Source organism: Neofelis nebulosa, chromosome 4 (genome assembly GCF_028018385.1).
Source record: "Neofelis nebulosa isolate mNeoNeb1 chromosome 4, mNeoNeb1.pri, whole genome shotgun sequence".
Classification (NCBI taxonomy): Eukaryota; Metazoa; Chordata; class Mammalia; order Carnivora; family Felidae; genus Neofelis; species Neofelis nebulosa.
In genome coordinates, this window is record NC_080785.1 from 90,051,062 (window position 1) to 90,078,018 (window position 26,957).

A 26,957-nucleotide genomic window follows, 5' to 3' on the forward strand; every position below is an offset into this window, starting at 1 on the left:
GTTCTCTCATCACCATTTGTTGAGGACACTATCCTTTTCCCATTGAGTATTCTTGGCTCCCTTGTCAAATATCAGTTGCCAAAATGCACGGGTTTATTTCTGGGCTGTTGATTCTCTTCCATTACTCTATGTGGCTATTTTTATCCCAGTACCACATTGCTTTGATTTCTATAGCTTTGTAAGATAGTTTGAAATCAGTCAGTGTGATGCCTCCAGTTTTCTGTTTCTCAGGATTGCTTTGGCGATCTGGGATCTTTTGTGATTCCATAAAAATTTTCTGTTTCTGTGAAAAATGCCACCAAAAATGGAATTTTGATGGAGATTGCATTGAATCTATTGATCATTTGGGGTAGTATGGACATTTTTTAAATATTAATTCTTCTAATCCGTGAGCACAGGATATATTTATGTTTATATGCTGCTGCTTCAATTTCTGTCCTCAATGTCAGGGTTTTCAGTATATAGATTTTTCACCTCCTTGGATAGATTTATTCCTAGGTGTTATTTTTGATGCAGTTGTAAACAGCATTTCTTAATTTCTCTTTCTGATAGTTCATTGTTAGCATATAGAAATGCAAGTGAGTTCTATATATTGATTTTATATCCTGCAACTTTACTGAATTAATTTATTAGCTCTGACAGTTTTTTGATGGAGTCTTGAGGATTTTCTGTATGTAAGATCATATCATTTGCAAAAAGATGTGGTTTTACCTCCTCCTTTCTAATTTAGATGCCTTTAATTTCTTTTTCTTGCCTCATTGCTAAGGTTAGGACCTCCAGTACTATACTGAATAGCAGGAACAACAGTTCTTGTTCCTGATCTTAGAGGAAAATCTTTCAAACTGCCACCACTGGGTATGATGTTAGCTGTGGATTTGTCATATATGGCCTTTACTATGTTGAGACACATGCCTTCTGTGTCTCATTTGTTGAACATTTTATCATGAAATAATGTTGTATTTTGTCAAATGCTTTTTCTGCATCTGCTGTGATGATCATATGATTTTTATCTTACATTTTATTAATGTGGAATTAATTTGCTTATGTTAAACTATCCTTGCTTCCCAAAGAGAAATCCCCCTTGGTCATGTCATGTGAGCCCTTTACTATGCTATTGAATCCGTTTGCTGACATTCTTTGAGGATTGTTACATCTATATTCATCAGGGGTATTGGCCTATAGTTTTCTTTTCTTATCTGGTTTTGGTATCAGAGTAATGCCAGCCTCATAAAAGGAATTTGGAAATGTTCCCTTTTCTTCAATTTTTAGAAGAGTTTGAGGGGGATTGGCATTACTTCTTTAAATGCTTGGTAGAATTCACCATGGAAACCATCTGGTAGTGGACTTTTATTTGTTGGGAATTATTTGTTATTATTTGTTATTTTTGATTATGAATTCAATCTCCTTACTATTGATCTGTTCTATTTCTTCACAATTCAGTCTTTGAAGGTTGTATGGTTCTAGGAATTTATTCTAGGTTATCCAATTTGTTGGTATATAGTTGTTCATAGTAGTCTTATAATCCTTTGTATTTATGTGATATCAACTATAATGTCTTCTCTTTCATTTCCGATTTTATCTGTTTGAATCTTTTCTCTCTTTTTCTTAGTGTAGCTAAAGTATTGTCAATTTCATCTTTTAAAAAAAAGCTCTTAGTTTCATTGATCTTTCCTATTGTCCTTCTAGCCTTTAATGCATTTATTTCTACTCTGATCTTTGCTTTTTCCTTTCTTCTACTAATATTGGCTTAGTTCTTCTTTTTCTAGTTCTTTGAGGTGTAAGGTTAGGTTGTTTGAGATCTTTTTCTTGATGTAGGCATTTATCCCTATATATTTCCCTCTGGTACCTGCCTTTGATGTGTCCCATAAGTTTTTGTATGTTGTGTTTCCAATTTAATTTGTCTGAAGATACTTTTTATTTTCCTTTTTTTTTTTAATGTTTATTTCTTTTTGAGAGGTGGGGAGGAGCAGAGAGAGAGGAGGACAGAGGATCCAAAGTGGGCTCTATGCTGACAACAGAGAGCCTGACACAGAGGAGCTCGAACTCATGAACTATGAGATCATGACCCAAGCCAATGTCAGGCACTCAACTGACTCAGTCACCCAGGCACACCTTTTTTATTTTCCTTTTGATTTCTTGTTTGACCCTTTGATTGTTCAGGAGTGTATTGTTTAATTTTCACATGTTTGTGAGTTTTCCAGTTTTTCTCCTATTATTGATTCATACTTGGAAAAAATACCTGGTATTATTTCTATCTTAAATTGCTAAGACTTGTTTTGTGACATAACATAGGTTCTACTATGATGAATATTTTGTGTGTGCTTGAAAATAATGTGTATTCTGCTTTTACATATATAGAAATGTTCTATATATGTCTGTTAGGTCCATTGGTCTAAAAAATTCAAGTCCTATGTTTTCTTACTGATTTTCTGTCTGGATGGTCTCTCCATTGTTTTAAGGTGGGGTAGTCAAGCCCCCTACAATTATTGTATTGTCTGTTTTTCTCTTCAAATCTGTTAGTATTTACTTATATTTGGGTGCTCTGATGTTGGGTGCATATATATTATAATCATTGTAGCCTCTTGATAAATTGACTCCTTTATCATTATGTAATGGCCTTATATTTATTTATTTATTCATTTATTTATTTAAATTCCAGTATAATTAACATGCAGTGTTATGTTAGTTTCAGGTATACAATATAGTGATTCAACAATTCTATACATTACTAAGTGCTCATCACAATAAGTGTACTCTTAATCTCCTTTACCTATTTCACCCACCCCCCCTACCCACCTCTCCCCTGGTAACCATGAGCTTGTTCTCTATAGTTAAGAATCTGGTTTTTTTGTTTGTCTTTTTCTTTGTTCATTTGTTTCTTAAGTTCCACATATGAGTGAAATCATATGGTGTTTGTTTTTCCCTGCCTTATTTCACTTAGCATTATACACTCTGGTTCTATCCATGTTGTTGCAAATGGCAAGATTTCATTCTTTTTTATGGCTGAGTAATATTCCATTGCATGTATGTGTGTATATACATGCATATGTACACACACACACACACACACACACACACACACACACACATATATACCACATCTTTATAATGGCTTCCTTTATCTCTTGTTACAGATTTTGAGTTGAAATCAATTTTTTAGAAGTTCCACTGGATGAAATATTTTTTTCCATTCCTTCATTTTCAATTTATGTGTATTCTTGAAGCTGAAGTGTCTCTTGTAGGCATCATGTGACTGGGTTTGTTTTATATCCACGCATTCATTCTATGTCTTTTGATTGGAGAATATAATCCATTTACCTTCAGCATAAGTATTGATAGGTAAGGACTAATGTCATCACAGTGATTGTTTTCAGGCTGTTTTGTAGTTCCCATGTTTCTTTCTTCCTCTCTTGATGTCTGCCTTTGTGACATGATGATTTTCTTTGGTAGTATGCTTTGATTCCCTTCTCCTTATCTTTTGTGTGGGTTTTGCTTTGTGGTTACCATGAAATTTGCGTAAAGCACCTTAAAGATATAATGGGCTATTTTATACTGATAACAACTTAACATAAATCACATACAAAAACTTTACTGTTTTAGTCCCCCCATTTTATACTTTTGGTGTCACAACTTAGTACTTTTTATATTATGTATTCATTAAAAAGTTATTGTAGCTATAGTTATTTTTTCATATTTTTGTCCTTTTAACCTTTATAATAGAGTTGTTAACCCCCTACCATATTAGAATATTCTGAATTTGACTATATATATATGTGTGTGTGTGTATATGTGTGTGTGTCTGTGTGTGTGTGTGTGTGTGTGTGTGTATGTAATACCTTGACCAGCATGGTGCATATTTTCACATTTTCATGTTACTAATTAGCATCCTTTTATTTCAGCTTAAAGAACTCTTTTCAATATTTCTTTTAAGGCATGTCTAGTGGTGATGAACTTTCTCAGCTTTTGTTTGGGAAATTCTTTATCTCTCCTTCATTTCTGAAAGACAACTTTGCTGTTTAGAGTATTCTTTGTTGGCAGCTTTTAAATTTCAGCACTTTGAATATATCATCCCACTCTCTCCTGGACTATATGGTTTCTGCTGAGAAATTCACTGTTGGCTTTATTGGGATTTTCTTATAAGTTACAAGTTTCTTTTCTCCCCCTACTTTTAAGATTCTCTCTTTAACAGTTTTATTATACGGTATTCTCCCCTTACCTATGGTTTTGCTTTCCACAGTTTCACTTATTCACAGTCAACTGTGGTCCAGAAGCACATGATCCTTCTTCTGACATATCCTCAGAAAGTCAGTAGCATCCTAACACTATGTCACAAATCTATATCCTTCACCTCACCTCATCTCATCATGTAGGCATTTTATCATCTCACATCATCACAATAAGAAGGGTGAGTATAAAATATTTTCAACAAGAGAGACCACATTCCATAATTTTTATTATAGTATATTATTTTACTTGTTTTATCATTAGTTATTAATCTTTGTGCTTAATTTATAAATTAAGCTTTATTATAGGTACGCATATATTGCAAAAAACATGGTCTATACATAGGGTTGGGTAGTATCCATAGTTTCAGGCATCCACTGGGGGTCTTAGAAAGTGTCCCCTGAAGGTAATGGGGAACTACTGCAATGTGCCTTGGAGAATACCTCTTTAAGTTGAGTTTGGGGACCTATGAGCTTTATGAACTTAGATGCCCAAATCTCTCCCCACATTTGGGAAGTTCTCTGCCATTATTTCTTTAAAAAGCTTTCTGTCCTCTTCTCCCTCTCTTCTCCTTCTGGATCTCTAGTAATTCAGATTGTTTGTTCTCATGGTTTCCAGTAGACTCCCTGATGTGGCTAGTAGGATCCATGTCACCTTGATATGTTTTGGCCCGTAGTTGTGCAGCTCATGATTCATCAAGAAAGAAGTGAGCCTCTTTGGCAGTGCCTCATGCAACTAGAGAAGCTGAGCTCTCACATTCTCACTTTCTTCCATGGGTAAAAATTACAGGCCTAGAAGGGCTCCCTGAGCCCTGAACTTTGCCACCTTGGGGGTAGGGTGATGCAGGTAAAGTCAACAGTTCCTCTTACTCTCTTCAGTGTTTCCAATATCAAATTTTTTTTGCTCCACCCATGTGCTGGAACTTCTCTTCTGGGCTCCTAGATTTCCACAAATGCTCTTTCACCCCTGGGTGATGGTCTAAGACAGTGTTCTCCCGGGGTTCCTGGACCACGGCCAAGAGTGACTAGAGTTGGTTCATGGGGCACTTTAAGGTCCACAGCCAGGACTAAGGTCTGTATGCCTATTACTTTACTTGATACACAGGTGAATGAGACTCCACTTAGATCCCTTGGCATATGGTGCTGGTGATAGAACCAAAGCCAGACAGGCCTGTAGCCTACCCCTTAATGGTATGAAGTTGTTTCTGGGTCTGTGGTTGGGACCATGGTTGGTGACTCAGCTTCCTGGATGCAGTCCTGTCTCCTAAAACAGTTTTCCTCCTTCTTGAACTACACCAGAGTATCACAGTCTTCTACCTGGATCCTAAAGCTCCGACAAAGACACTTTTAGTGGATGTGGTAGATTCCAAATAGTTGTTGTTGAGGAGGGGATACAAGTGACAAACGTCTGATTCTGCCATCTTGCTGGCGTCACTTCTTCTGAATACCTAGACTAATCGTTATTGCCTGTTTTCTGCCCTTAAAAAAAAGAAATGTTGCGGTGTTGAATTTTTTAATAAGTGTGCCAGGAGTGCTTGCCAAAGAAAGTCCATTCCGTGAGTTTTAGCAGGTGTCCATGAGGACAGTGGAAACGGAGTCTAAGCAGACTGCCCCACTTCCTTCTTCAAGGTTCTGTGGACCATTCATCAACAGCACAGGCTTCTGCTGACAGCATCCATCCCACAGCATGGCAGTGCTGCCTCTGCACATGGAAAAGAGGCAAGGAAGTACAAGTTTCAATGCAGAAGCACTCACAGCTGTGGGCAAGAGGCAGTTTAAAGCAGATTCACTCTGAAGTGAGGGCTGAGGTGGGGAATATTCTGAAATGGAATACTGAATTATCCCCTAAATACATTTACCTGTCCCTGCTCCTTAGAACCAAATCTTGAAGTTCCAGGAGATAAAACTGTGTGGGCCAAAAGGTTCTGGAAGACAAAGGCTGGACCTCTTAAAGGTCCATGTGATGTGTATTCCATGTGATGTGAATGAGGTGAGACACTGAATTCAGGATATCTGATTTAACCTACAGCATGACCACCTCAATACACTGCTTTGTAACCTCATTTGGCCATTTCTTAAATATTAATCTATTCTTGAGAGAAAAAGAGCATGAGCAGGGGAGGGGGGAGAGAGAGGGAGACACAAAATCCGAAGCAGGCTCCAGGCTCTGAGCTGTCAGTGCAGAGCCCAAAGTGGGGCTTGAACCCACGAACCGTAAGATCACAACCTGAGCCCAAGTTGGACTCTTAACCTACTGAGCCACCCAGGTGCCCCCTCGTTTTGCCCTTTTTAAAGGCTAAAGTAGCAGAGCTTCTAGAGCTGCAAAAGCAGGAGTTCCCACAGAAATGAATAAAATCACCAGTTCAACCAGCTCCAAGTGAAACTCATTTAGATACAATAAATTGCACAAATAAGGATATAGGTGAAGTACTTTGCAAACACAGATTAAGTACTGTAATCAAAGGTTGGTAAATTTACCAAGAGTTTTAGAGAGGTACTTAGCTCCCCTGAATTGTAGGGTGGAGATGATAACAGGCTGCATATATTAAGAGGGCATCAACACCGGGGAGAGAAGGAGCTTATTTAGCAAAGCGTGAGGGACTGTAACGTAGAACTTGGTGACAGTCTCACGTAGAGAAGAAAGTCAGGGACGGTCTTTCAATGATTCACACCTAATGACCATAAATGGAGCTTTATCGCTTAAGAAGGTTTCCATGAGACTAGGTCTAGGGTTTCAGTAACCCAGGGATCAGGCCGTGTTCCAGAAGTGATCTTTGTCCGAAGGGTCTTTATCAAAGGTGGAAAACATAGAGCCTAAATGCAACTCTAGTGCAGTCACGATGTTTCTAAATTCAAATGTCCAGAAGTATTCAGTCGTGGTCCAAGTAGGTATTTGATGCAGGAAATGCTAAATGCTTAGTTGAACACATTTATCAGGTAAAAAAGAAGTCTCTAAATCATCCTGTCTAATTTTGAAAGTTTTCCTTCTGCTACACAGTTTCTCACTGTCACCACAATTAGTATTCTGTACCAGCTGGTTCTCTGGGGGGAAGGGGAGTCTTCCTGTATAGAGCAAGGTGTTTAGCGGCATCCTTGACCCCTACCCACTATATGCCAGTAACACCCCTCAGTTGTAAGAATCCAAAATATATCCAGCCATTGTCAGATGTCCTCTAGGATCCAAAATTTCCCCTCGCTGAGAACCACCAGCCTAGAGGAAGGAGTTACTTTTTCTAATTTACACAAAGACATCCTGTGGGCTGACAGTGGCCCGTTACCAAAGCAGTCTGTATCCACCCCTAAGGCTAAATGAGCCATTTCAGCTTGGGGGAATCCTGGATGAAACAGAGGTTCAAATGGCTGTGATCTTCAGCAAAAGGCTAACACAGAGAGAAAGGAGATGGGTGGGAAGGAAAAAGTCAAGATAGAATTCGAAAGGAGAGTGGGCTGATACCCAGAGACTGCTTTGTTTTCATTGTTCATTCTAACCAAGAAGTGCTTGTGGAGTGTCTACTCCAGTGTGACTGGCGTGGGGCTGTGCCCTGCAAGGGATACAAAACCAAAGTAACATGGAGTCCCAGGCCTGCAGAACTTTATAATCTGCATGAGGAGGTGAGCAGAGACGTGTCCAACAGGATTACAGACAGTAGCAATATGAGACACAAAAACGGTGATACATGATGGTATATGCTGTTGGATACAGACAGTCTTGCAGCACAGTATGTGGAGAATATTACTGATAGCTCCTGAGATTGGTAAATAATTTCAGAGAAGGAAGATGAGTTCATTCCAAAAAAAAGTCTATTGCCCAAATATTCTGTGAGTATCTTTTCTCTGAATGAAGAGTTTGGAAGGCCCAGGTTGGAGGCCTGGTCCCATCATAACCAGCAATGTGACCCCTGACAGCCCCTTAACTGCTCTAGGTCTCAGTTTCCCCAACTCTAAAATGACAGGGCTGGATTGGGTAATTCCTCAGGCCCTTCCAGCTCTAACATTCCCTGACTCGGAGCCCTTTTGGATAATTGCCTCCCGGTGATTGTACTTATTAAGCAATTTTGGGCTTCTCTGTTCTGAGCCTCGTTTGTCCTCCTAGGACGTATTTCATCCCAGAATGTGTTATATAAAAAATTGTATTTCCAAGTGTGCAATAGCTTTAGCTTGAAATATATATTATGCCATAAAAATCACTATAGATTTGTAAAGCAAAACTTAGAAACATTAAATTAGCCCATAAGAGCTTTAAAATTAATTTGATCTTGAATGTGTCTGTGAATGAATGGGCTCGACATAAGCCTTTCAATTTTTCGCTCCACTTCAGAGAGTGCACAAAGGACAAACTGTAAATCAACCTCCACATTTGCTGATATGGCCACTAAGCTGGGAGAAAAAAAAGAGATGGCTAATAAACTATTCAAACAAGATTTAGGAGCTTGGAAAGCACAGGGCCCCAGTTGTGACTTGCCGCCTTTGAATTATGTGCATGTGACTCAGGTGAGGTCTAGACACACAGAGTGGACACTGAGGGCAGAGGGTGTAGTAATTCAAGATGGAACAGGACTTAGCTTTGATTATCCATTTCTAGCAGGCACGTGTAAGAAAGAGAAAGAGAGTATGTTTGAAGGTAGGAGAGTGATAGAACTGGGACTGAGGTCAGAAGGATACAAGCGTTCCCTTCACTTCTCCTCTCAGCCGGCATGGGTGAAGTGTACCAACAGTCAGCCTGATGGACTGGTGCACGTGTCGACAGCAAGACTAGTCCACATCCAACATATTGGCACAGAATTCGCCATCACACATTAGCTACTCTGTGAAAAGAGAAACAGTATGGAAATATGAGGGACTTGGGGTCAGATTGACGCAGGAAATCTTAACTCTGCCACTGTCTAGCTGTGTAACCTTGGGCAAGTCATTTAACTTCTGGGAGCCTCCATTTCCCTACCTATAAAATGGATGTGATAAGACCCATCATTCGAATTCTTGTGAGGATTAAATGAAATAATGTGTGTTTTAGGATTAAGTCAGCTGCATAGAACAGAAAACCCAAATAAAAATGCATTAAACCCAATAGAGGTTGGCTTTTCTTTATATAATATGAAGTCTAACGGTAGAAGTTTAGGGTAGACAAGAAGCTTCCATAACATCAAGAATGTCCCCGTTTCTTTCTTTTCTGTGCTGTATTGTCTTTAGTATGTGGCTTTTATCCTTAAGATTACCTTGTGGTCATAAGATGGTTGCTGCTGCTCCACCCATCGCATTTGCCTTTCAAACAGGAAGAAGGAGGAAGAGGGAAGGACAAAAAAGCCTGCCTCCCAGCTGAGTTTTTAACCCCAACAAGTTTTATTTATAATTCACCCAACTATTTATAATTCATTGGCCATCCCCATCTTCAAGGGAGATTGAAAAAGTTAGGATTTTAGCTGGAAATATTAGCACCCCCAACAATATAGGGGATTACGGCAAAAGGGGAGAGTAGATAGCAGGTAATTAATTAGCAGGCTCTCTCCTCTTATGTAAAGCACCTAGCAAATGGAAGATATTCAATGAATAATAGCTATTTTATTTGATTTATTCTTAAAGCTATTTTGGAAATGTTTGGCCCATCTCACCATACTGGCTCCCTCAGAAGGCATTTCCCATCTTTGGGTGAAGGCCCATCTCTCAGGGGCCTCCACTACCCTCTGGGGACCTCACAGAGGAAGTTAGATCCTCTTCCAGACCACAGCCCTTTGCATATTTGAAAGCATCCGTCCCGTGCCCATCAGGCCATCTCAGCTCCACACTGTCCACCCCCAGGCCCTTCTAGTCAAACAGTACTGTCGAAATCCTGCACATTCTTCTCTGAACTAGCTTTCTCTTCAGCTGTGGCTCCCATGGCAGAACTTAATGATCCAGGTATGGGCAACCCAAGAAGAAGCAGAAATGGCCCATCAGTTCCCTAGTTGTAGACTCTCTCCTTGCGGCTCATTCCTGCCATGCCTAACTCATAAATCAGCCCTGGAGACCTCATTCGCCAGAGGCTCTGACACAGCCCCAGGCCTTTTCCTATGGGATGTTCTCAGAAACACAGCCAAGCTCCCTGGGCTCTGTGCCCTCAGAGCAGAGATGCAGGGCCCCTGGGTATCTATCCCCAGCCCCCCTCAAAGCACAGGCAGGCAGGAGGGTGCTGCTGCTCACTGAATTCGCAGGAAAAAGGTCAAGGGGATAGCCTCACAAGATAGGGAGGGGAGAGACCCTGCCCCAGGAAACAGAGAGCTCAGTAACTCACATCTGGCCCCCTCCTCTGTCCTCTTGTCTGAAGCCAATGGACCTAGATGCTCAGACTTCTTCCCATAAAGGAGTGGTGTCCCAAGGGTGCAAGACATATGCTCAGGAGATACTGGCCTGACAGTTCTTCTCAGGGAGTGAGGCAACTAGGGTTCTGGAGAACACAGTCAGCTGGACATCCCACAGGGGTGTTGGGTAAAGTCTCCCCAGGCTAGAACAGCTAAAGAGATCAGACAAATGGAATAAGTAAGAAGGTGAGAGGAAAAAATTGTCCCCAAACAAACCAACTCTCAAAGCCCGAAAAGGTCCTTTCATAAAGGTCCTTTCATAAAGGTCCAGGCTGCAGTCTGGCCCACTGGTCTCAGGACCTAGACGCAGCCCTCACTCCCCAGAGGAGACACAGCACCCCCATGAAGGCCTCCTAGGGGGCTCGACTGTCACCAAGGGTCTGCAGCCTGGCCTGTCCACCATCAAAGGCAAGCAGAAGTGGGTAAAAATAAAGGAAGAGAGTAGGAAAAAAATAAAAGGACTTATCCCTGCAGTGGGGAATGTTAGAGGTCACAGGTGCCTTTTAAATCATGGATTGCTGGACTGCTCATGGAATATATGAAAGAAGAAAGAGTCACTTCCCTTTGTGTTGCATGAGTATCCATCCTGGCTTCCCCAGGAGTCCCAGTTTATGCCTGCCGACCTGATGTAATTACTAAGGTCACTCAGTGTCACTCTCAAGAGTGACCTGATTGGACAACAAATGACATGGCTCAATTTTGGGGAGGCACTAGAAAGAATAAAAAAATTATTCTGTTGGTAACTTTTCCCCTGTAACTCATAATATATGGATACCTAGAAATTGACCATTTCATCATGTGATCATGTTCAGCTTTACAAGTTAAGAATTTTGATGAATGGATAAAGAAGATGCAATGTATATATGCAGTGGAATATTACTCAGCCATCAAAAATGAAATCTTGCCATTTGCAATGGCATGGGTGGAGCTAGAGTGTATTATGCTAAGCAAAATAAGTCAAATACCATATGATTTCACTCATGTGGAATTTAAGAAGCAAAACAGATGAACATAGGGAAAGGGAAAAAAATAGAGGGAAGCCAAACATAAGAGACTCTTAGCTGTAGAGAACAAACTGAGTGTTGATGAAGGGAGGTGGATGGGGGAATGGGGTAAATTGGTGATGGAGATTAAGGAGTGTACTTGTCATGATGAGCACTGGTGCTATATGCAAGTGATGAATCGCTGAATTCTACTCCTGATACCAATATTACACTATATAGTAACTAACTAGAATTTAAATAAAAATAATAAAAATAAAAATTTTATTCATATCCAAGCTAAGTTAGCTTAATCAAGTTGCACTTTTTAAAATATTTTTTAATGTTTATTTTGAGAAAAAGAGAAAGAGACAGAGTGCAAGCAGGGGAGGGGCAGAGAGAGAGAGGGAGACACAGAATCCGAAGCAGGCTGCAGGCTCTGAGCTGTCAGCACAGAGCCTGATGCAGGGCTCAAACCCGTGAACCATGAGATCATGACCTGAGCCGAAGCGTGATGCTTAACCAACTGAGCCACCCAGGCATCCCAATCAAGTTGCATTTTTATTCTTAATAAAAAAAAAAAATACTGAGGTGCCTCGGTGGCTCAAGTCGGTTTGAGTGTCCCAACTCTTGATTTTGGCTCAGGTTATGATCCCAGGGTGGTGGGATTGAGCCCCTGCATCAGGCTCTGTGCTGAGTGTGGAGCCTGCTTAAGATTCCCCCTCTCTCCCTCTGCCCCCTCCCCATTTGCATGTGTGTTCTCACTCACTTTCTCTCTCTCTAAAGTTACATATATGTATATACTGTGCATACTGTATGTACAATATATATGTGTGTGTATATATGTATGTGTATGTGTGTGTATATATATATATACACACACATACACTGTACATGTATAACAATAGTGAAAATAACCAGGGAGAGTTTTGACAAAAGTGCAGTCTACACAGTTTTTCATCCCTGATTGCTAGAAAATTCAGTTCAAGCAGTTCCAACTTAGGTAAAGAGAGCTTTGAAGGGAAAGTAGTCATGCTCCCACAACTTTTCTATTCTTACAAGTATTTTTTCTTTAAGAAAAACTGGGTTTGTTTTCTTTTGAAGGAAAAACAAATTATAAAAAACAAAAAACAAAAAAAAAACAAGAAGCAACATTCAGAGCCTGGAGTTATATGCCAGCCTATGTGTAACCATGTCCTGTATCAGAGAAAATCTAGGACAGTGCACTGCCACGATGAGAAAGTAACCTGCAGCCCCCCTTCCTGCAGCGTGCCCTCACCGTGCTCCTTCCGCTTGCAGTCCCCACATGGACCCTAACTACTCCAAACCCCCAGACACCCCCAACAAGACTGCCAGGTTCTCCAGGAGCTACCGTGCAGCACCATTGTCTCATTTGAAAAATAAGAGGCAGTGGGATTCTCCTGTGTCATGAAAAGATGGTGAGGATTAATGAAGCAGTGTCACAAAGGACATCTTAATACATCAGAAAAAGAGACTCCAAATGCTCCATGATGCAGGTGGGATACTAAATAGTCTTCAGAGCAGCTAAACATGAATTTGAATCCTTACCAAACCTGCACTATTGCTCACCACTTAGGCGACTCTGGATAAGGGACTAAAGCATCACTGTCCTCATCTGTAGAAGGAGGGTTGGGAACACCTGCCCAGGATGTCATGCAGATGGACTAAGACAGCATAAGGAAATGCCTGTCGTGCAGTAGACTTTCTCAGTCCCTCTCACCGATTAGCCCTTCAGGTATCTGGGGGCTAATGACTTGTGTATAATGTAAATTTTTCCATCACTGTTGCTTCTCCCATTTCTCTGTCTTTTGCTGCTCCAGCATATATTTGTGAAAGCCAAGCTGGAGCAGTGAGAAAACTTTGAAATGGAGGGAAGCTCCTAGAAATCAAAGCATTGTCCTTTGTTATTTTCTGCTTTTATTGAAAGAGCTGGGCACAGAAGACAGACTTGAATATTTGCAGTATTTGAGGGTGTAGGTGCACCAGATGATTTTCCCTGGCCCCTTGTGGTAGAAAATCTAAAGTCAGTTGTATTGTCCATCACTCTATCAGGCACTATTAATACCCATAGCATCACATCCTCCGTTGAGCATAAAGCACATAAAGGGTAACTATGAAGGACCAAATTTTGCTCCCAGCTGCACATTCAGGGACTTTAATTCAAAGGGCTTGAGTGCATACATCTGAGGAGAGAATTTTCTTCACAGCCCATGTTCATTCTGTCTAAATGTATCACAGAGTAATACTTCTGTAAAGCATATTTAACCTAGCAAATTGAGTCTTAAAGCATCTCTTTTGCTCTGTTATTTCTCATTTCGAGTACTTTCATCCACCTCAAGAAGCTCTTTCCCTGTCATGGCTCGCTACCTTGTCTTGGGATCTTTCTGTTTAGTATTTCTACTTGATGCAAAGCTCAGACCAGATGGTTAGAATAACTAAATCCTCAGGAGGACTTTCCCATCTCTGGATTCCATTAGGGAGTCAGGCTCCTCCTGAAACTTCACCTCTGTCTCCCTCTTCTGTTTCTCCTGGATGTACTTGGATATCGCCAATGCCTTTGCCTCCTGACTTTAAATACTCTGTAGTATCATTCGCCTCCTGGAATCACTTGTTGAGACCTATTAGACATCAGTGGGGTCTGGCTGGGTGAGAGGGACCAAGATGGCAAGCCCAGATGCCAGATAAGATGCGACAGTTGCCATTGTCCAGTAGAGACAAACATTTGCACAGTGGGAAGTGGACAGAAGGAAGAGCTAGGGCCAAAAGCCAGCTGACACACTTCCAGTGTTCCATTGACTAGCTAATCAACATGCACGTGCACAGTCTACTCGGTGTGGCCTGCTCAGGTCCTGGGGGGCAGAGATGGCAGCTTCAGATTTGTGATGGTTTGGATAAAAGATGCCCAAGGAGTTCCTTTATTAGATCTCTATAGGGCTGAAAATCTTGTTTATCTCAACAGAGATGAGCAATTGATGTTCTTAGATCACCAAAGGCCATTGTACCTTTGGAAAGGTAGAAATACCTTTTATTTTGATGCAGGTAGGACACAATTGTCAGCCAGATTTATATTCATTAAACACATACATTCATACTCTGTAGCATTTTCTTTCTTTTTACTTTAGACAAAGAAAGAGAGTGCATGTAAGTAGGGGAGAGGAGACAAAATAACCCCACAGCCCGGGGGGGGGGGGGGGGCGGGGGAGAGGGAGGGAGGGAGGGAGGGAGGGAGGGAGAGAGGGAGAGAGAGAGAGAGAGAGAGAGAGAGAGAGAGAGAGAGAGAGAGAGAGAGAGAGAGAATGAGAATGAGAATGAATGAGAATGAATCTTAGGCAGGCTCCATGCTCAATGTGGACTCTGACTCAGGGCTCAATCCCACAACCCTGGGATCATGACTGAACTGAAACCAAGAGCCAGATGCTCAACTGACTAAGCCACCAAGCACCCTTCTAGCATTTTCTTTTTGCCATTCATTCATTCCTTGCATGAAAGGGACCCCTTGTATGGGTTCCATTGTGAATTTTCTCTGACAGTTTGCAGTGTGGCCACTAGAGTCCGATGCCCTGGGTTCAAATCTTGACCCTTCAGTTTACCATCTGTATGGTCGTGGGTGATACATTTAACCATTAGGACCTCAGTTTACTGATCCTAACTAATGAAAATGAGAATAGAGCCTGCCAGATTGATTTATTGAGATTAATCGAGTTAATCCTCATAATGACCCTAGTATTAGACACAGAGTAAGTACTCATGAAATACTGTTCAGTCAACCAACATTTGCTGCGTGTTTTCCTAGTAAGAGTGATTTTTAGATTTGCTCTCCATGGTGCTGCACACTTTCCATCTAGGTAGGGCAACATCCAGAGCCTATGAGATTCCCTGCAGGCACGAATAACACTAGCAAGAAGGTAAGCTTAGATGAGATATGACCCTGCAGTGGCCACCACTTGTTCATCCATTCATTCATTCATTCACAAAATACTTTTTGAGCACCTACTATGTGCTAAGCACAGTTCTAGAAGGTGGAGATAAAGTAGTGAATCAAGGAAACAAAATCCCACGTCTCCTGGAGTTTGTTTTCTGATGGGGAGAGATGGGCAATAAATAAATTTAAAAGGCAAGAAAATATCAGAGTGGAAAGCGCTATGCAGAGAATTTAAACCAAGTAATATGATAGACCATGACCAAGTAGCTCCCCAGGTTGTTTGTTCAGGGAGAGCCTCAGCATTTAAGCCAAAATCTGGAGACTGATGCAACAACAGCCAGTGAGAAAGAATTTCATGCAGTGGGAAGAGCGAGTGCAAAGATCCAAAGACAGGATTGAAAAGCAGTTTGGCTGGATGGTAGTGAGAGGGAGGATGGTGTGAAATGAAGCTGGAAGGTAGGCATGGGCCAGATCCCATTGGAAAGGTGTTTGGATTTCATTCCAACTGTGACGGGAACCATTGGATGGCTGTGAACAGGGAGTGATATAATCTGACTTAAAATTGTAAAGGTGTCTCCTGACTGTCTCCTCTCGTTACTGTCCCTGGGCATGGCTGGCCCTGTATGCTGAGGTATTTATTGTCCGTGGAATAAGCTATCCTATACAACTGCCACACAGAAAGAAGTGCTCAGAAGACCAAGAGGCCACCATGTCCTAATCAGAAAAGCCCACACTTCTTGCACCCTTTGTGCTTTTAGGAGGTGACAAGATAAAAGCAAAGATCAAGCAAGAAGTTGGCCACATGCCCTGAGAATTGAAAACCAAGAAAGATAGTATCAGGGCTGTGGTGAGCATAAAGTTGGGTCCCTACCTTACAGCAACCTGTTTTTCAAGAGTCCACTGTGTTCTCCTAGCCGTTCCCATACTCCAGAAAGAATTGAAGGTTTACCCTGCCTGAGCAGTGATATGCTAGGTTAACTTTTGGGATGTACCACAAACTAGATCTCAAGAACTCTTGGTTCTTAGAGATTGTGAGTCTGCAGTAGCGTCCCTTCTAGGAGCTGTGTCTCATAGGATATCAATTTATCTCTGAGGGCAAAATGAAAATTACACCCAGTATGGTTTTTGGGTCCTGAAGTTAAAGCGGTATGTTTCAAAATAACCCCACAGCCCAGTGATAGTAAGACCAGCATCTTTCCTAGTATTTCATGGTGATGAAGATTTCTGTTCCATTTGGAGGCTTTTGTTGTGTATACAACACTTGGCAAGGAATCCAAAACCCTAGGTTCTGACCTCAGTTCTGCCACCAAAGCGTTGTGTTTAAATTTGGGGAAAGTACTTTGAAACTTAGTCTGCTCCTCTCTGAAGGAAGGAACTTGAACTGACTCCATCTTGGATCATTCTTAGCTCTCCCATTTGATCATCTGTATACTACCATCCTGATTACTCAGTGACCCACATTTGCAAGATGGCAGGGCTAAAGTCAGGGGCATCTGATCTACCCTACAGCTGATCGGATGCTATAGGGATCACATCCCCACCTCAGACTTCTTTAGGACCATTTCATTGTCAGCTGAACCCGCCATTCGTGCAGTCAGGAGGAGTACAGATTTTCAGTGAGTTTATCTTCCTCGCCAAACTACATGCTCTGATAATAACATAGTCACTAGGTTCTACTGAGTGTTCCCCTTATGTCATTCAATCTTCAGAGTAACGCCAGGAAGTAAGCATTATCCCCAATTTAATGCAGGAAATGGAATCTTGGAGAAGTTAACTAATTTGCCTAAGGACACACGTAGAGTATACCAGACTTCAACTCAGGCTGACTCCAAGGCCCATGCAGCAATTGAACTGCCACACTCTGGCGCCATTACTTACTTGTCTTACCATACTCTACAATATGTACCAAGGTATTTGGCAGATATTGCTAAATGCTCAATAAGTCATTCTTGAATGAAAAAGTATTTAATGCTCTGCTAACTTGCCTTCAGCATTTACCCATGCACTTTGGACAAGCAGTATAACCTTGCTAACCAGAAGGCTTACCCACTCTACTTAGACTTTGTGCAGAATTGCCCATGAGACCAGCCCTGTAATCATAACCTAACCAATGTGAGGGTTAACTTTATGAATCAAGTTGAATGGGCTAAGGGATGCCCAGATAGCTAGTAAGACATTGTTTCTGGGCGTATCTGTGAGAGTATTTCAAAAATAGAACAGATTGAGTAAAAAAGATCACCCACACCAAGGCAAGTGGGTGTTCTACTGAGTGTCTGAATAGAACAAAAAGTCGGAGGGAGGTTGAATTTGCTCTCTTACTTAAGACGGGACATCACACCTCCCTCAGGTTTGCCATTAGCCCTCCTGGTTCTCATACCTTCAGACTCAGACTGAAACTTACACCATCAGAACCCCTGGTTCTCAGGCATTTGGACTTGGACCAAATTATACCAATGGCTTTCCTGGTTCTCTGGGAAAAATACATATATTTCCAATATCCTATTGGCTCTGCTTCTCTGGAGAACTCTAATATAAGCTCTATAGGATTTATGTGCTTAAATTACATAAATGGTCCTTGGTGTTCTGCAATTAGGCACATCTCCCCAACAGTTTAGCTATTTGGGGAAGCATCGGTTCCCAGCTAGAGGGATGAGATGGAGAGAATACACGAGAACCACTTGAGGAGCTTTTTCAAACCCCAGAAGTTCCACCTACAGCACCTTCCCTCACCCCAAAAACTCCTAGTCTTATCTGGGTCAGGGAGAAAATGTCTAGGTTGACACAAGTTCCCAGTGCATAACATCCATCCATTACCCATCCTTGTGTACACACCTCCATTTAGGGAAAGTCAGTTCTGTCTTTTCATTTACATAAAGGCTGGTCTTCTTAGAATCTAAATTAAATGACGAGGCTTCGTGTGACTGACTTGAACATAAAAGACACCCAGACTTCCAACTGTATTGTTTATTAAAAAATTCTCCTCCGTACTTTACAGATGGGTTTTGACTGAAACTGTCTTACATATTTATGTTTCATAGTACACATCTTGCATTCAAATTTTATTAATGCATAATAAATGTTATAGAACAGCACTCTGCCAAAGAACAGGGATGGAAATGTTCTCTTTCGCTCTGTCCTATACAGTGCCCTAGACACATGTGGCTTTTGAGCCCTTGAAATGTGGTTGATGAGACTGAGGTACGAAATTTTTAACTGAATTTCATTTTAATTAAATTTAAATAGTCACACATGTCTAGTGACTACTGTATTGGAACGTGCAAGTATAGAGAAACATCCTTCCAGTTTTTTTAACCAAAATAATGCAGAACCGAGACCCATTCCATTTTTTTTTAAAACCACTTTCCATAAAATCCAAAACAAAAGCAATAACTCTAAAACCTGAGAAGAAATTCCAGCACGCTTACATTGCCACTGGGGAATGAATTCTTAATGAAGAAGAGAATTCTGACCCAGGAGTACATGAAAGCAGGTAGGCAGGAAGAGACATTCCCAAGGGGAGGTCCTTGGCAAATTCCTAGTCTTCTCTGAGACATGGAGTAGAGAGAGCCTGTCAAGGAGAGAGTAATTCCCCCTCAGAGGAAAATCTAAATGTGTTTTTAGCCACCTGTCACTCCAGAGGGAGGACAGGATGGCAATGTTAAATTGGCAAGATTGTAAAACACGGAACTTAACTACTGTACAAGGCCAGCCGAGATGTTTAAAGTGCATTTTAGCTGATGGAACTTCATTCCTGAAATCCAGACGGTGGCTGATGCCGGCTGGACGGCCGACTGGAGACTTCTATCTCTTTCTTTCTACAAAACTAGCATTTTCAATAAAAATACCATTCCATGAAGACAGGATTGTCCTGGATTTTCATCTAAAGCAAATATTAAGGAAATCACAAAGGACCCAGGATTCGGAGAGAGAGAGATCAGGTGACAAGATAACGGGACACACGGGGTCCATTGCAAAATTGTGAACTAGGAAAATCCATTCTGTGCAAAAGGTAGCTGCCATAGGAGCAAAGGTGGAAAGGAACATAAACTGAAGAAAAAGTTCATTAACGGGACCAGAGAAGACAGCAGAGACGAATTTTGAGCTAGGACAGTGTTTCTCAAATTGAATTTCAGGGACATATTCTTGCAAGGAGGTGGGCGTCATTGGGTTTAGTAAGGATGTTTAAGTTTTATGCTTTCATTTTACCAAATATAACTTGTCTTTTTTCAGTGACAGTACTCAATTGAAAATCGTGTTCAAAGAATGAAGTTTTAGCTTTTTTTTTTTTAAGAAAATGTTTCTCAGGGCACCTGGTTGGCTCAGTCAGTTAAGCATCTGACTTTGGCTCAGGTCATGATCTCACAGTTCATGAGATCGAGCCCCACATAGGGCGGTCTACTGTCAGCACAGAGCCTATTTCAGATCCTCTGTCCCCTGCCCCCATTTCTCTCTCTGCCCCTCCCCCACTCGTGCTCTCAATCTCTGAATCTCTCAAAAATAAGCATTTTTTAAAAATTGATTTAAAAAAAAATGTTTCTCAAATGCCGGCTAAGGAAGTATATCATAGGTCTTAGAGGATTGTTTTGCTTTAAGGGGGTCCATAGTAGATTCACATTTGGGGATCAGTGTGACCTACAGTCACAGTGTGACCACAAACACACACCGTTTGATTTTTATCTTTTTGGGGTCATTAAAGCAATTTCCTAATTTAGCCCTTAGCTTATGAAGAGATTAAACCTTTCTAAACTCAGAGGGCAGTCTGGGCATAGTGTTCATATTTTACTCCCTAATGGACATCAGTGCTTAGAAAATTATGTTCTTCTCTTGCAATTGGGGAGCAGCGTGGTGTGGGAGCCCTGGACCACAACGCGGGGGTCTCCCACTAACCCTGCCTCTCCAGGAGGCTGGGACGCTGGCCCTCTCAGAGCCTTCATTTCCTTATCTGTAACACAAAGCGGCAGATAGGGTCATTAATTACTAAGGTCATGTCCAGCGTAGGTATCTGATTCCAACAATAAATTAGTGCCATCTTGCATTTCTCCTGTGAAAGGCATCTCAACTAAAAATCATTTTCACTAGGACACTATTTCCTATCTGTTCTTTTCATTGCTACCCTCCACCACAGAGCACCAAAGGCCCAGGAGGGGTGCATTGGAAGGAAAATCCGTCAACACTCAGGGTTCCACCTATTATCTGCTACCACCTAGGAAGTGGGAAATTAAACCATCAAACCCAGACTCCTAGGGCTTAGTGCAAATCACCCAGGTATGAAAGCAATACTTACTCAGAGGGACATTTTTGGATTTTTACAAAGTTTCTAATGAATGAGACAGCTCTTCATTCGAGGGTGAGTAAATCAAATGGAAACATAAAGGCCAGGTCTGTTTTTTGTGTTTTGGGTATTGTAGATAAGATTATTTAATGAGCAGAGTCTCAGGCTGTTAGTTGATCTACCACTGTAAGAGTGACTGATGTCTTGAGTGAGCCCTCCGAACAGTCACTGGTGTCCAGTAGGAACATGATGATACAGGGTGTGTGTGTAGCAGAGAAAAGCATGCCGCACACACGTGTGCTTGGAACCACAAAGCTGCAGCCACCCTTTGGGAGGTGTAATGTTAGACCTTTCCTCCGAGGAACCCTCTCCGACGCTATAGAAAGATGTATGTGAAGTATGTCCCCCTGCCTCAGCCTTGATTGGAATATGATACCTATGGTCTGGAGGACAATTCTCAGGGGCCAGAGAGATCCAGAGGAGGTCTACCTTGAGATAAGGAGAGCAGAAAACATCAGAATACTCCAAAAATGACTCCAGCATCAGCCCCTAATGCAGTGGTAGAACCGATTCTTTTGGCCTTCTTCCTACATGGGCTACCCACTGAAACTTGGCCTGACAACATACGCCTGGGTGTATCTGTACGGCCTTGGGGAGGATGAGACCCTGGGACACAGAGTAGAGCTTAAAAGCTACTGCCATTGAATCGTACTGAAGCTCACACCGCAGGATGGTGTTGCTGCGCCCAGCTTCACTGCATCAAGGGCTCCAGCCCTCCAGATGTGGGCCTGTGGCCTGATGGCCTCCTCGACCCTCCTGGAGACACGACATGCTTGTCCCATCAGCCAGAAAAACATGACTGCCTCTCTCTCTTCTGCTAAAATAATGACCTTCAGACAGTTTAGAATGAAAGCCCTCCAGTGCAAGAGAATGGCTTGTTTGAAATGATCGCCTTTGAGATCATCTCATGTTTCCCATCCTAGTTATAATTTGGCTAATTGCTTAATAATTCTGTTTAAATGTCTCCATTTCTGCAAATATCAATTCATTAGGTCTCCTTTTCCTGGTTGGAAATCTCTTTGCTTCTCTAAATATCCTTGGCCCCTTTCTCCCAGTTGTACTTTTGCCTGAGCAACATTCTGATGACATACATAGCATCCCTCCGAAAAGGTGTCGAACAGATCAGGGTGCCTCTCAGTATTCCAAAAGCCCAAGCACTGTACTCTGTTGTCCTTGAAATAGTACCTGTGATTGGGAAAGATCTCACACTGTGTCTTTAAAAAGCCAGGTTCCCTGCCAAACGAAGTTGCTCTCAGTGGCAACCCTAACCCACTCCTGGGGCAGGAGGCATGGTGTACCTGACAAAGCGAGAGGCTGCCTGAAATGAGAAAACCCAGGTCCAGCCTTCAGGAACCTGCACCCCAACTAGCAGCCAGAGAATTCAACTCTGGAGAACATTTGCACATAAGAATATTATCCAGGTTAAAACTCTGCCTAAAGCAGGAGCCTTCTCGGAGCACAACCATCTGTGGCTGGGCACCACAGACACACACACACACACACACACACACACACACACACACACACACCCTGCACCTAGCTGAAAGCCAAACACCATTGTAGTGTCTGTGCTTCAGGGGGTGAGCATGCTGCCTGAGGGGGCAGCCCGTGACTTACGCTTTCTGGCAAAGGCCAGTTAGGCTAAACGGATGCTGCCATGTTCTTGATCATTCTTTCCTTCTGTATTCGACCAGATGAAGACTCCCGATGTTGCTTTTTAGTTTTGCCTTTGAAAAATTTAGCACCTACCTTTCCAACTGTAATAACCAAATCGCTTCATCTAGACGCTCACATAGCAAAGAGAGGCCATACAATTCTCCACGCCTTTGAGAAAATGGGAAAACTTGGAGTGACAGAGGAGAAACCGAAAGCTTCCATCTGGGAAACTTCCTCGGGCCAGTGATGAATAAGAAGTGACATAGGTAACAAGCAACAGAAGGAAGCAAGAAGAGTGCCAGAGTCCCATCTTCCCTGCTGGACCGTATATCCTGCCAAGTGAGCTCAGAACTGACCGAAGGGTTCTGGGAAGGAGCAGAGGAAAGAAGTCTGTTCTTCTGTATGATTTAGTAAACCACTTGGTACTACTCATCCTTGCCCTGGTGACTTACAGCAATTCTCTGCATGAGGCACTGGTGGAAACGAGTTAGAAAATATGAGATGCCGCAGTCCAAAGAGTAATCCCTGATGATGTGTACGTAGCCTTGAATTGTCCAACATGAACCAGGCCTCAGGGTTCTAATTGATCTGTGCATATGCGATTGATTTTTATTTATGTTTCTTTAAAAGCTACTCTGAATTGCTTTGGAATTTGAAATAAATGCCCTCAAAGAATTATAACAACACATGAAACCGTTGCCCACCCCGTGCATTTCTAACTTTGTCTGTTTATCCTGAATGCTTTGATTTGTTTCTTATTGAGCATCTGAAATTCTCTGAGAGTCCTTGGCTTTCCGTAAACATTTGATCGTCTAGTCTGGGTGGTGTCGCCTGAGGGAGCCAAAGGTAAAAATGATGACAACAACAATGATGTCCACTACTTAGATAATGCTTTGTGGTAAATAGGGCTCTTCCTGCTATCTCACATGTATTAATTCGTTCTATCCTCACCACAGTCTTATGAGGTAAGTGCTCCTGTTAGACCCATTTTACAGATGAGGAAACTGAGGTACAGAAAGATAGGACACTTACCGGGGTCACGCAGCTGGCAAGCGGCAGAAACGAGATGTGAGATCACAGTCCGGCTCTCAGAACTGTGCCCTTCATCCCTATGACTCACCACGCGTGTCTTTCCGCACGCGATGACTGGGATGGCCAGGAATGACGTTGTGATTTTTAACCATTAAAAATACAGTGCAAGCTCTTAATTTATTTAACCGTTCTGTTTTTCCCTCCCAAACTCTCAGACGATGGAAATGCTTAAAGCAAACTAAGGTAGTGTGAGACCACACCATGTAAGTGTGAGCATGGCTCCTTGTGGGTCCAGCTGTGTTTTGTGTGCTTCTGCCTACTGTCCCCGCATGTTTTCTCCACTGCTGTCCTCCGATTCCCGCTTCCGCCGCTTGGCGCTTGGGCCGCATGAACCGTCACTTTAAAGCCATAGATCTTCTGTATTGCTCCTGGTTTCATATTTGTGCTTCTCTCTCCCACAATCCCCGGCACCTGGGTAAGGGCCAGAGCACGTGCAGCTGTGAGCCTGGCACCTCTCCACGAAGGAGCTGGAGACTCCTATGGTTATTGTTCTCTGACAATGAGCCCTCAGATTGTCAGCTTTTAGGATTCTAGGCATGTGTCCGCGCTCTTGCAGTGACATACTGCTTCCCGGGCTGGAAAGATGTCTGTGGGCTTCTCCATGCCGGTCGCGGTCACCGACGGCACACCTTTGCTCTGCAGTGGTCTTCTGCAGCCACCAGCCTAGACAGATCACTGCTCTGTGAGTCCTTGTAGGTGTGGAGGCTATGTGAAAATAAATTCCATCGTGCCATGTGACGGGGCTAAAATGAGCCGTGGAGAGAAGTGGTAATCTTCTCGTTTATTATTTCCCTCTGTACAGATGTATGTGATAGGCACACATATGTATATGAAGCCTGTGATTACGAAGGATATGGGATCATGGTTTTTAAGCCAAAGAATGGGCTCTATTGGCCCTTCATTGTCCACACATACACACACTCGCTTTTGGTGTTCCTTGAATCTACATAAACTATGTTTCCACTTTAAGTGAATTTAATATGTGATAAACTCGGGGCACCTGGCTGGCTCAATCTGTGGAGCGTGCAACTCTTGATCTTGGGGTTGTGAGTCTGAGCCCCACATTGGGCATAGGGATTACTTAATATGAAATATATATGCGGTAAACTAGACTTCCAGAATAAATAAATTGGGGAGGAGGAATTTGTGCCTGACAAAGAGAATATCTGGAGCATTTAAAATATCCTATCTTAACTGCACAGCCGTCCCCACCTGCCAGTGATTTCAGGGCTGGGTCTGCCTTTGTTCTCAGGCTCACCAAAGTTTCCAGTATGTGTTCGATGGGAATTAGTTAGGAGGAAACTTTCCAAGTTGTCAGAAATGATAAGAACTTAAAATTAGAGTGGCTCTTCATGAGATGTGTCCCCTCAGTGTTAAGAGGCCAACCCACCATTTAGACATGCACAGAATTCTGCAGCTGATGAGTCCTTAGAGATGGGTCCTTCATTCCAAACCCCTGAATTCCCAGAGGGAAAGTAACTTGCCTGGGAGGGGGCAGAGGCTGGATGAAAACCCAGTCCTCCTCTTTCCATCCAAACGTCTTATCAAGGTATTGTCCCAGCTCATTTTTCTCTGGGAGAGAACCCCCTACACAGCCAGAAGATATTTTCTTCTCTTTTTTTAATGTTTGTTTATTTTTGAGAGAGAGAGTGCAAGTGGGGGAAGGGCGGGAGGGTGGTAACAGAGGATCTCAAGCAGGCTCTGCACTGACAGCAGAGAGCCCGACGTGGGGCTCAAACTCACAAATCGCAAGATCGTAACCTGAGCTGAAGTCAGGATCCTGACGCCTAACCTACTGAGTCACCAGGTGCCCTGAACTTTTATTTTTAAAAGTGAGTGAAAGTAAAGGAGACTACATCCTATGGAAAGACTCGGGTCCCAGTCCTGGCTCTGCCCTAAATATCTGGGCGAGCTTGGGAAAGTTACTATGCTCCTCTGGACCTCGGGCTCCTCACCTGCAAAGTGAGTTTGGGAACAACTGAGTTGAGTAACCACCTGATGCTAACTTTGCTCACGAATTTCCAGCTGCTTTCATGTGGCATCCTCTCAGTGATTTCCCACTACAGGATGATGAAAAAAGTGACAGTCGGGCTGTGCAAATAGGAGCAAGAGCCCTATGAGTCTGTTAAGAACTGAAGGGGGACAAGGGAAGGAGGGAGAAGGTGCAGGTGAGAAGTGAGTAGCCTGCCCTCCTCACGCTGTCCTGTGAAACTGAGGAAGACATGGCAAACCCTAGACTTGGTCATCTCCAATTTCTGCATTTTGGGGGCTATCTAGCAAGACACCAGACCCAGTATGTGAACAAGGTTACATTTTCTCTCTTTTTATTAAGTTTATTTACCTTTGAGATAGAGAGGGAGCATGAATGGGGGAGGGGCAGAGGAGACAGAGAACCCCAAGCAGACTCAGCACTGTTAGCGCAGAGCCCAATGTGGGGCTTGAACTCACAAACTGTGAGATCAACCTGAGTCAAAATCAAGAGTTGGATGCTTAACCGACTGAGCCACCCAGGTGCCCCTACATTTTCTCTTTTCAATGTATTGCTTTCTGAGTTAACAGGGCCAGGGAAGTCTCTGAGGCAATCCAACAATCATTTAAAAGCAACTAAGGCGAGAGTAGAGGCCCACACATGCCGGCTTCCAGCAAAGTTTTGAGATATACCCCTTGCTTACACAAAATTATAGAAATACAGATATTAACTAAATATGCAATGTCGTTTTTACAGGGCTTTCTTTTTCCATAGTAAGTCCGTCGCATTTTTATGATGAATCTTTTTTATGAAGCAAAGAATCCTCACTTGGTTTAACAATTTGGCCCATTTTGGTTCCATATATCAAGTTTAGCTTCAGTGCATCTTTTCGAAGCAGCCCATTTAGTCTGCAGCCATCTTCCTTGGATATGCCACTGATTCAGATTTGATGGGAAGGGGCAGGTCAGGATATGGCAGGGAGGGGGAAATCACGGAGATGGATAATTGCCTATGCACTTCCTAGGTTCTAATGCTGCTGGACGAAAATGTAGCGCCGCGGAAATGTGTGACCTCAGAAAGCATCACTGGGATAGAATTTCAGCTCCAGGATTTGGGTGGCGTGGGGACTTTAGGAGTTGTGCCGGAGGACTCTTAAAGCCATGTTTGCGTGGTAGTTCATACTGGATTGAAGAGTGTCAATCCACTATGTCCTTTGGAGGGAGAAGCTGTTGAAAATTATGGTAATGGCCTGCAGGCCCCTTCTAGGCAATCACCATTGTCATAGTATCACCATCCCTTCTCCAGTGACAACCATTAGCACAGTTTGAAGAGGAAAATGGCCCCCAGAGCAGCCCTGCAAGACTGGGTTGTCACATTGAAGATACTGGACAGGCAGACAGAGGTCGTGAGTTCCTCACATTACTTTTGCC

General features: G+C 42.5%; 1 protein-coding gene across 3 annotated transcripts in view; it reads left to right on the forward strand.

Moving 5' to 3' along the window:
- The window catches only part of LHFPL3 (LHFPL tetraspan subfamily member 3), a 587,290-nt gene that overhangs the window by 504,215 nt on the left and 56,118 nt on the right, over positions 1–26,957 (forward strand). The window contains exon 3 of one of the 3 annotated variants that reach the window (XM_058725352.1): positions 23,714–23,741. The exons of 1 other annotated variant lie outside the window; for it this stretch is intronic. In XM_058725352.1, coding sequence (XP_058581335.1) covers positions 23,714–23,730 — 17 coding nt within the window. In that variant the 3' untranslated portion in view covers positions 23,731–23,741. Of the gene's footprint in view, positions 1–23,713; positions 23,762–26,957 lie in introns of all 3 variants that reach the window. One more of the 3 variants, XM_058725351.1, reaches the window with a different exon arrangement.